The following is a 10,559-nucleotide window of genomic DNA, read 5'->3' on the forward strand; positions in this document are numbered from 1 at the left end:
GAGGGAAAAAATACTGAGATGGACAAATTTCTCAATTATTGGGTTTTGTGAGATCTCATACCGATGCCAACCTTCTATGTTTCTCAAAGATGATGATATTTACATCATTATCTTGTGTGTAGATGATATTATTGTGTCATCTTTAGAGAAATGTTTTAGATGATAATGTTTCTTAAGTGAGAAAAAGTTTAGTGTATTGAAGTGTATAAAGGAATTGAAGTTTAGTGTATCCAAATTTGTCCATGAATTGAAGATAATCTCATATAGTTGCCACAATAGAAGATTTTATTACCACCCTTTAAGTTTAGATAAAGGACAAGCTTATGAAGACACACTCAAAAGCACGCCCATCATATGCCCACAAATTACAAATTTACTTGGACGTTAAAAGTGGTGGCAACATGTCATATTTTTCTAAAACATGCATAAGTTCTTTTCGCATCTTTTCCAAGCACAGTATCTCATCCTCACTAACAACAATAGGCTTTAAATTTTTTAAAAGTTTAAATCCCATGAAAAGTTCAAGTTGGCAATTTTTGGATTTACAAATCTAGGCTGTGGCACACTATTCCCAAACACTTTTATATGGTCATGAAAATTCTTGTTAGGCATGAGACTTAGCCTTTGAGACCTAGCTTTTGGCAGATGGTGTTGCATTTATGAGAATTGTAGAATAGCTGAAACCCCTGTTCTCCTAAGTTTGTTCGAGTAAAACGAAGCACATCTCTTGAGTGAATTGCAGGGTCACATAACAAGAATGCTCCTGTGCCCTCACTAGAAGTTTGGACTCCTTGTAGATCAGTCACCATAATCATCCCTCTCGAGCGTTCATGAGTCCAGTGCGAGAAGGCCTACATCAAGTTGAGAGAAAGAATTTTGTGAGAAAGACATTGAGGTACTTGACTACTTCAGAGAGAGGCACTCACTTGTAATGTATCCGTGTAGGTTCCCTTGTCACTGACATACCCTGCATTGCTATTGAACTTTGTCCAAAGTCCCTTCAATACCTTCTCCATGTTGTAGTACGTGTTGGGTTGGACGTGCAAGGTTGACACGGCCGTAAATACAACCTAATGTTCATGCAGGTATTTGAGTTTTTATGGGTTGTGTCATCCATATATGTATGTATAACACATGTCTATTTGCACTTAACTTCATCACACTTTGCCACATGACAACGGACATGGCAACGGACATGGCAAGCATACAAAGGGAATGCTCTTGTAATGCCTTTGTTTCTTCCAATCTCTTTGCATGCATTTGGCATATTGCAACAAAGAGCTTCAGAGAGCAAATTTTTCAAGCTCTTGGAGCTGGCATGCATTCCATGCACACATGCACGTGACGCGCCGTTGCCCAAACTTGATCACGGTTTTAAGTTGATCATGTATCCTTTGCTAATACATGTTTCTAAGAATGCTGGGAAAACAAATGTCTTTTGTAGGCAACCAAAACAGAAAAAGCCTACATCATAAGAGCTTTGCATACACGCACACGCACACACACACACACACACACACACACACACACACAATCACACGTAAGAAAAGGAAAAACCTTCTTGGCTTCTGGAATGTTGTGAATGCAATGGCCAAACTCCTCAGCAAATTGAGCAGAAACAGCCTGAACTTCCATTTGCTCTATGTACTTTTCTTTGGTGTGAACCTTCAATGTGTCTACACCAAGCTTATCCTTGAATCTTTTAACCACCATGATCTTTGTGTCATATTCATGGGTCACTATTTGCGCATAGAATGGCCATCGAGAGGCCCCATCATTGCTGAAGGGATCAAGCCCCACTTGTACTTGCACACATTCTGGTTTCTCAAGCTCCAAAGGTATCCCGTTCTCTGTGCACCGTAACACTTCGTTAAGGTTGCCAAATCTTTTGAACTTGTATACCTCACCTTCTTGCACACGGATCGAGTCCCAATCCGGCATTGCCGTTTGGACATCACGAGGCACAAACTTCACATCAGAGAACTTTATTCTTCCAGAGGACATTGTGCTCAGACTATGAGATATGGATGTTTTGCACGCAGTCACTACCTTCATTGGGATATCCTCCACATCTATGCCTTGGAACTCATCCTCGTGAATCCAACTACTATCAGGTCCAGATACTCTCTTGAATTCCTGAAGCATCTTGTGTGTAGTTGCTGTAATGTGAAGAAAACTGTATGAAGAAATTTTGCAATCCTCATGAAGATTGCGTAGTAGCTTGGCGACGTCACGGCCATGAAGGTCGCCCTTGGCGTAGTCGTCGTCTACCTTCACATCGTGAAATTGAGTACCATGACAAGGAGCATCTGCAATATGGTACACCACTCTATTTTGGGCAGTCCAATCAAGCTTGGCTAATTCCTGCAAGCCACTAAACACATCCTCTGCAGTGTCACCACCCCCCTTTGCTTCTACACGCGAGAGGGCCTCAACAAATGTGCTCCCAGACCCATTAAAGCTTATGGTGAAATCACAACTTCCGCGGCTCTCTTTGTCATGATAGTCCCGGTAAAACGCAAATGCAACCCGGATACGGGTCTCTGGATAGGCAACACATATTTTATGGACTATCTTAAGGATTTTGTTCCTGACCACCTGTTCGTGACAGTCACACAATCACCTTTCTCAGCAATTACATCACGACATGAGCACAACACACATGCATCACTGGCCCTCCCCGTGGTGTGTAATTACCACTCGTGAAAGACTACTTAAAATGAACTCTCTCTCTCTCTCTCAGACACACACAGATCTAGCTTAATATACATGCATGTATGCATTTATGTTTACACGGACTCAAACATGACTTTAAGCTACCTCCATGTAGCGATCCATGCTACTGGTCGCATCAAAGAGAAAGGCCAGATCCAGCTCTTGTGCAGCGCGCACCATTTCACTGATCTCACGCAATCGAGAAGCCCGACTGCTAGCCTTCAGCTGAGAAAGTTCCTTCTTTAAAGCCTCCATCTCATACCTGGTCTTGGAGGATGTTTTGGGACGGCAGGAGGATTCAATGGATCCTGATTTCAACTCATCTCTCCGAGCTCTAGAAGAGCTCTCATGTCCATCATGTCCTCTGCTACCAGAGGATGTCAGCTTACGGGACGCCCCTCTAGTTTCAGATGCTTTGCCTGAGGTAAGGCCCCCTTCTTCTTTTGTGGTTATGATGCTATCTGCTTCACGAGAGACCTCTGAAATGGGAGCCATGAAGCCTGGATATTTAGACGATGCAGTGGGTCGGCCCACGCGCAGATCCTCATTGTGGGTTTTTGAAGAACTGGACCTGGAGCTCATTCCTAAAGGCACAACTTGTTGACTAGCTAATGCCTATTTAGTTAAGCAGACAAGATTCCGAAAATAAAATCTTCAGCAACAAGTTGAGCAGAAACTAGTTAAGCAGACAAGATCAAACAGAAAAACGAGTTTAGCAGACAAGGTCATGGCAGGTAAAGCTCAGAATATGCAAAAACTAGTTAGGCAGACAAGAGAAACTGGTTAAGCAGAAGCTTAGCAGACAAGGTAATGGCAGGTAAAGCTCAAACTAGGCAAGCACTAAGCAGACAAGACTAAACCTTCAGATAAACAAATAGCGAGGTAAGCACTGATGAAGCAGGCATTGCAGTGATTGGAGAAATGCAGCTTATGAAAGCACAAGGTAGTCAATGAGAGGAAGCTTACCAGGAAGGAAGCTCTTGACTAAACCGTTGCTGCCCCGCTTGGGGTTCTTCGACCTCTCGCATCTTCAAAGCCTCTCGCATCTTCAAAGTCAGTCAGGCAAAATACCATTTTTGACCGGACTACATAGTGTTTTTTTTTTAAACATCCCAGAATAGACCCCCTACGAATAGAATAGACCCCCCACGAATAGACACTTTACTAGAATTTTAAGTTTTTTAAGAGTTTAGTAATGTATTTGTTTAATCACGATGAAAGCTTAGTTCTAATCGAAGAAACTGAATCAAACTTTTGTATGGATGTTTTCAAGACATCTCTGTAAGTGTGATCTTTTAGATTTATCTTTGTTATAGATCTCACTTGTTTCAAGTACAGAAAATTATTTTTTCAATCTTGGATAAGTTGTACCTGTTGTATGAAAGGTCTTCCCAATATGATTTCATATTTTCAAAGTCTACTATGACAAAAGTGTGTTGATATTCAACTTCACAAGAATTGACTATCACTTTTTCAAGCAGCTCTAATGGTCTCTTAATGTGTCAGTCAACCAATTGTAATTTCATTCGAATTTGTCTAATGGTTGGTTGTCTGTATACTAATGTATACCTAATGGCTTCAAAAAAATTAAAAGGTGCTCCTAACTCAAAGATTCCACTCAAAAACAAGAAAAAAAGATACGTTAATCTATAGCATGTAACGACAGGCAATGAAGAAGCGCATAGATTTGCAACAATATTACTTAAGAAAGATGAATATAACATTGACAGAGAGAGAGAGAGAGAGAGAGAGAGAGAGAGAGAGAGAGCAAGGAAAACGCTAAAGAGAACTTAGAAGAATACGCTAAAGGAAAAATGAAAGAACAGAGAAACACCTATTTAGATGGACACAAAAGGTCTTTCGATTGTCCATCTTCATTTGTCTTTTGACTTTCCACCTTCATGTGATTTTCATTTTCTAAACTCACCCTTCACTTATGCACTTAATATGTTTTGAACGAATTTTATTTTTCTGAGATTGCCGAGACATAATGGCTATAATGGCTTGAAAACACTCCAAGAAGGAAATCAAGAAGAAAAACACAAATTTATAAGATGCATTGATCGTCTCTATTTATATACACACAAAAAGTCTTTAGACTTTCCATGGTCTTTTCATTTCCTAAACCCACCCTTCGCTTATGCACTCGAGATGTTTTAAAAGGATTTTTAATTTTCCGACATTGGGAAGACTTAATAGAACTTTAAGTTTTTTATATGTTTCTCATTAGGAAAACTAGTATGTGAGCCACGCGTTGCTGCAACCAAAAAAATAAATGCTTCATTCTTGTATCATCATTTGCTCTTCAAAGTAAACATTTATCAATGCTTTCTTTGTGTTTGCAACATGTAATATTATCTATACAATGAATGTTTAGTTATCCTATACTTAGTGCTCTATATTAAAATAAGTTTCTTAATCTGCCCAAAAAGTGGATCTACAACCATTCGATGCACTTGTGTAAGGGACACCATTGGCAAAGAATATATAACTCTCTCTCTCTCTCTCTCTCTCTCTCTCTCTCTCTCTCTCTCACACACACACACACACACACACACACACACACACACACAACAATGAACTAAATTTCATGGAGTATGTTTAAGATCTCCTTTTACTTGAGAGCACTAAAGAGTATGGAATACATGGGACGTAAGCAAGATTTTTGTTGTCCTTGCAAGATATGTCTCTTGATTGCTCCCAAAGGAAGAGTTGCTATCTAAAAAAGGGCCACATATAGTCAATGGTAGAGTTACAAAGTAGATATTCCATGTCTTAAGCACATGAAGTGTCATAAAAACTAATATCTAATTCTCCCAAATGATTTTCTCATGTTAAACTATCACTTAACATGGGGAGGTACCAGGGGAGTAAAAGCTAGAATATTGGTAAGGCTGCCAGACCGGTCTTAACAGGGATCCAAAGGAGAGAAAATAGGGATCCAAAGGGGGGACAATCTGCCAAAGAGCAATGTGCATCAATGGAGCTTAAAAGACCTAAGGTTCAGCTCCATTAAGACTTCCATAAGCTAAAGTTCCTAAATTTAATTCAATTGTCCAATGGCCAAAGTGGGGAAAATTTGGATAGTTATGGGAAGATTAAAAAGTCTTCCCACATCCCTAGGAAGGAGGGGGCGAGCCCTAATGGTAGGGGAAGAGAGAGAAACATACATACACACACACACACACTCCCATGCTCTCCCCAAAGGGAATAATGGACACATGGCAGGCTCCTAGCCCAGTTGCCCCCAATCTCCCCTCAAATCCTATTGGATAGCCTTAGAGGTGGACCAATAAGAATTAAGCTAGAGTAAAATTAGTCTAATCAATTTAAAAATGCTTGATAAAAGAACCAATATAAATTAAGCTCCCTAGAAGACTATTGGACAGTCTACCGAGGGGTCCAATGAGCATCGAGCATCCCAATGGCTTGCTTGATTCCTATTCACCAAAAGACTAAAAGGTCCAATGAGAGTTTAAATAAATGATTTAATTACCTAAAGCTCTCACAAAAGGGGAAAGGGGGACACATGTCACAAGGCTATCAATTATGCTTTTTAATTGTTATTGGCTAAGCCCTGCAGGAACCAAGGGGAAGCCAGTAAGAGCAAAAGGGAAGAGGGGCCGACCAAGTAGAGAGAGAGTTGGCATTTTTAGTCTAACTCACTTTGCTACACACACATACAACTCATGTGTTGAGCAAGAACTCCATCTCCATCTCCAAGCATTGAGAAGTAGAGGCCTACACCAACAACTCTTGGCTATGGAATGTAAATCTAACCAAGAGCCAAGCTTCAATGGCATGCTCATCTCCTCTACCATGCTGATTACTAAGCTAATCTATGTTATTAGAGTAATTATGTGAGGATAATACTTCTTTCTTGTGAGATATATATTCTTTCTCTTAATCTTTCCTCATTCCCTGCTAGCTCTCACCATTTTTGAAGGTGTGTGAAGTCTTGGGACTGAGGCTAAGGACACTAGGTGTGTTTTTCAAGCATAATTTGGTGCATGAAGCTTCCATCTTTATTGCACCAACGAGTTTTGTCAAGGAACACAAGAATTGTATTGTACAAAAGTCTCCTTTAATGGGAGAAGCTATAATACAAATCCTTTATGGAGGGGGGACCGGCTCCAGGTAAATCTGGTCCTTGTCAATTGTTCTATTTCTCTCTCTTTTCAAGGCTTTTTCTATGCCAAACTAGCTAGGTGTAAATTTCTATGTTGCTTTCTCAAATTAAGTACTCTCTCTATGCTCATTAGGAACTTGTTCTTCATGAAATGCTCACTATGTTATCATTTTCTGCTACACACAAGTTACTAGTGCATTAAATGTTACATTCGTATTAGAGCTATTGGTTTCTCTTTTCTTGCTCAAGAAGAGAGTTCCTCAAGCTTGCAACAAATGGTTGGTGTTATTAATTGCACAAGAGTAATTAGAATAGAGATTTTTCATCCTTGAAGCACGCCTACTTTATGTAGCTAGCGAGGATACCGTTGAGAGCTACGATCTTAATAATGGAGTCCTACGGGGCTTGCCTATGGCTTAACCATTATTGAGCTATTAGAAGCTTGATAGGAACTGGTGTTATCTTGGATCTGCTAAACTCTCTCTTCTATTCCTTGAAATTAATAATATTCGAGCCACGGGTGCGATATATATTCTTTCTCTTAATCTTTCCTCATTCCCTGCTAGCTCTCACCATTTTTGAAGGTGTGTGAAGTCTTGGGACTGAGGCTAAGGACACTAGGTGTGTTTTTCAAGCATAATTTGGTGCATGAAGCTTCCATCTTTATTGCACCAACGAGTTTTGTCAAGGAACACAAGAATTGTATTGTACAAAAGTCTCCTTTAATGGGAGAAGCTATAATACAAATCCTTTATGGAGGGGGGACCGGCTCCAGGTAAATCCGGTCCTTGTCAATTGTTCTATTTCTCTCTCTTTTCAAGGCTTTTTCTATGCCAAACTAGCTAGGTGTAAATTTCTATGTTGCTTTCTCAAATTAAGTACTCTCTCTATGCTCATTAGGAACTTGTTCTTAATGAAATGCTCACTATGTTATCATTTTCCGCTACACACAAGTTACTAGTGCATTAAATGTTACATTGGTATTAGAGCTATTGGTTTCTCTTTTCTTGCTCAAGAAGAGAGTTCCTCAAGCTTGCAACAAATGGTTGGTGTTATTAATTGCACAAGAGTAATTAGAATAGAGATTTTTCATCCTTGAAGCACGCCTACTTTATGTAGCTAACGAGGATCCCGTTGAGAGCTACGATCTTAATAATGGAGTCCTACGGGGCTTGCCTATGGCTTAACCATTATTGAGCTATTAGAAGCTTGATAGGAACCGGTGTTGTCTTGGATCTTCTAAACTCTCTCTTCTATTCCTTGAAATTAATAATATTCGAGCCACGGGTATAGATGTTTGACTGCTAATCTTTGAAGGTAAAGAGGAGTAGCAACTAGGGTTTGAAGTGCCAAAGTACCAGTAAAAATTTACATCAAAAAATTGCTAGTATGGCTGACAAGGGAAAAGAGATTGAAATGAATGTTAATAGCTTCGATTTTGCTAATGAAAGAGAAATTGATGATGCCCCTATGCTTGTAAACTATCTTGTTTCTAGGCTTCAACAAGCCCTGGGCAATCCATCCCTCTAAGGTGAAGTGCTACAGCAATTGCACACCGATGGTAATCTCCAAACTCCCCACCAAGAAGAGAGAGTACCTAGGAAGGCTCTTGGTGAGACTTCCAAAATCATACTCTCTTCGATAAGGGAAGAAGAGTAGGATCCGTACGAAGGGCTCAAAAACTTGCTACTCGATGAGGCATCTCCCTCCCAAAGGAGAGCCCAAGTTTCAATGGTAGAGCCCCCACCGAAAGAACGAGAAAGAAGCGAGTGTTCTACCACCTGGGCGGAGATGGCACCACGAAGACGGTGGGCAAAATTCTCTCCAACACCTCCAAAACAGAGGATACCATCGCATGCTTCTCCACACCATAATTCAAAGAGGGATGACAAAAAGAAAGGGAAGAAAAAGGCAAGAAAGAGGACACCCTCTTCTCCATCTTCTTCATCCTCTTCCTCTTATGAAAGTGATGGTGAAGACAAAGAAGATGAAGGCAAGAAAAAGGCGAGAAAGAGGTCACCCTCTTCTCCATCTTCCTCAAATTCTTCATCTTCTGAAAGTTATGGTGCAACTTTTGAACCATCAAAAAGAAGAGGCCATAGGAAATCCTATGCCGTGTGGAAGAGGTCATCCAAGCTCAAGAATTTCAAAGAGGGAGGGAAGAGCATTTCTTTCCTTACCTACGATGGCATCTTTGGTGCTACGGACAAAGTCTTGGACTTTATCCAACAGTTCGATGGGGCTTTTGGAGATGAGGGCTTCACGGAGTCCTCTAAGCTAGGCCATGTAGCTATGCACTTTCAAAAGTCTGCCCAGACAATGGTGGTCTAGCCTATGGGCCGACGATGAAGCTCCACGAACATGGAAAGCTTTAAGAGCTTCCATTATGAAGCACTTTTTGGCCATCGATGCCAAAGACAAAGTACTCACCGAATGGCGAAGCTTGAAGCTTCTCCCTATGAATCCATTCACAAATATGTAGACAAGTTTTGGGATCTACAACTCAAAGCCACTGTCTTCAAAAAGTTGGATTTTGGAGAGCAAAAGCAACAATTTTGTGCGGGCTTAACTGAAGAAATGGTGGAGTATGTCAGCTCCCAAAGGCCATGCACCATATCGGCGGTTATACACCATACTATGGTGGCTTCTCTAATCACTTTCCAAATGGGGGCTAAAAGAAACTCTAAGCCCACAAAAAACAAGGGTTCCAATGAGCCTAAGGGGAAGGACAATGTCCAAAAGTCTCCTAAGGGCAACTCCAACAAAGCTAAAGAGAAGGGAGTTTACAAAGGCAAAAATAAACTCTCTCCTGAAGTGCGTACTACGCTTGTCCCCAAAAGAACACCCGCCATGAATCTCCTAGAGCTAACTTGGTCGAAATCCAAGAGGAGGAAACTCACCACAAAGGATCTCCTCTATGCCATGCTTGGGGAAAGGTAAGAGAACATGATGCTTTTATTCTCTTTGACCCTAGTTCTACTCACAATTTCATATCCACAGAGTTGGCCACCAAGCTAGGCATACAAGCTTACGAGATGGGAGATGTCCTACCCCCAGTCGGTGTTTTCAAGGGGCAAGAAGCTTCAGTCACTCCCTTAATCGGGAAATTGAGGCTCCATGTCCAAAGCTATGTGGACAAAGAGGACTTCTTTATCTCTCCTCTCAAGCATGAGGATGTAATCCTAGGGGCACCATGGTTTGATCGCATGGCTACCAAAGTTAAATTCCCTGAAAGAAGAATCTACTTTAGATTCAGGGAAAAATATATGTACATAGATGCCAAGCAAATGGGTAACACCATACCCATTGTACATACACAAACTTTCAATAAGTCAATAAAGAGCTCTATTTCCGTGTACATGACTTTTGTTAAAGATTCTCAAAATGAACCTAATGCTTTAGCAAAAGAAAATATAAACAATAACAAAGAACTAGAGTTATCCAATTTTCTCAAGGGGTTTCAAGATGTCTTTATTGATGAGATCCCTTGTGAGCTACTTCCTAAACGAGGCAATGATGACCATGCAATTGAACTTCTTCCAGGAATTTCACCGCCTAACAAACCTCCTTATAGAGTTTCTCAAGCTCAACAAGAGGAGGTTATGCGGCAAGTGCATGAGTTAGTTGAGAAGGGCATGGTTAGGCCTAGCTCATCTCCATTTTATTCTCCTATACTATGAGTGCAAAAGAAAGACGGCACATATTGTATGTGTGC

General features: G+C 40.6%; 1 protein-coding gene across 1 annotated transcript; it reads right to left on the reverse strand.

Annotated features, from left to right (window-relative positions):
* Positions 1–482: 482 nt before the first annotated feature.
* Positions 483–3,770, reverse strand: LOC147454742 (uncharacterized). The gene is made up of 5 exons (XM_086517416.1): positions 3,682–3,770; positions 2,821–3,330; positions 1,558–2,598; positions 927–1,070; positions 483–851 (listed from the first exon to the last, which is right to left on the reverse strand). The coding sequence occupies exons 2-5, from the start codon at positions 3,295–3,297 to the stop codon at positions 618–620; spliced, it is 1,896 nt and encodes a 631-aa protein (XP_086373542.1). The 5' UTR covers positions 3,298–3,330; positions 3,682–3,770; the 3' UTR covers positions 483–617.
* Positions 3,771–10,559: the final 6,789 nt, after the last annotated feature.

The sequence above is a fragment of the Adiantum capillus-veneris genome, chromosome 7 (genome assembly GCF_014529385.1).
Source record: "Adiantum capillus-veneris isolate H3 chromosome 7, ASM1452938v2, whole genome shotgun sequence".
NCBI classification, from domain to species: Eukaryota; Viridiplantae; Streptophyta; class Polypodiopsida; order Polypodiales; family Pteridaceae; genus Adiantum; species Adiantum capillus-veneris.

Coding starts and splice junctions, on each gene's coding strand:
- LOC147454742 (XM_086517416.1), bottom strand. CDS start 3,297: ATGAGCTCCAGGTCCAGTTCTTCAAAAACCCACAATGAGGATCTGCGC. Junction 1,071..1,557: donor ACATTCCAGAAGCCAAGAAG/GTTTTTCCTTTT, acceptor CATGAACATTAG/GTTGTATTTACGGCCGTGTC. Junction 852..926: donor CCTACACGGATACATTACAA/GTGAGTGCCTCT, acceptor AACTTGATGTAG/GCCTTCTCGCACTGGACTCA.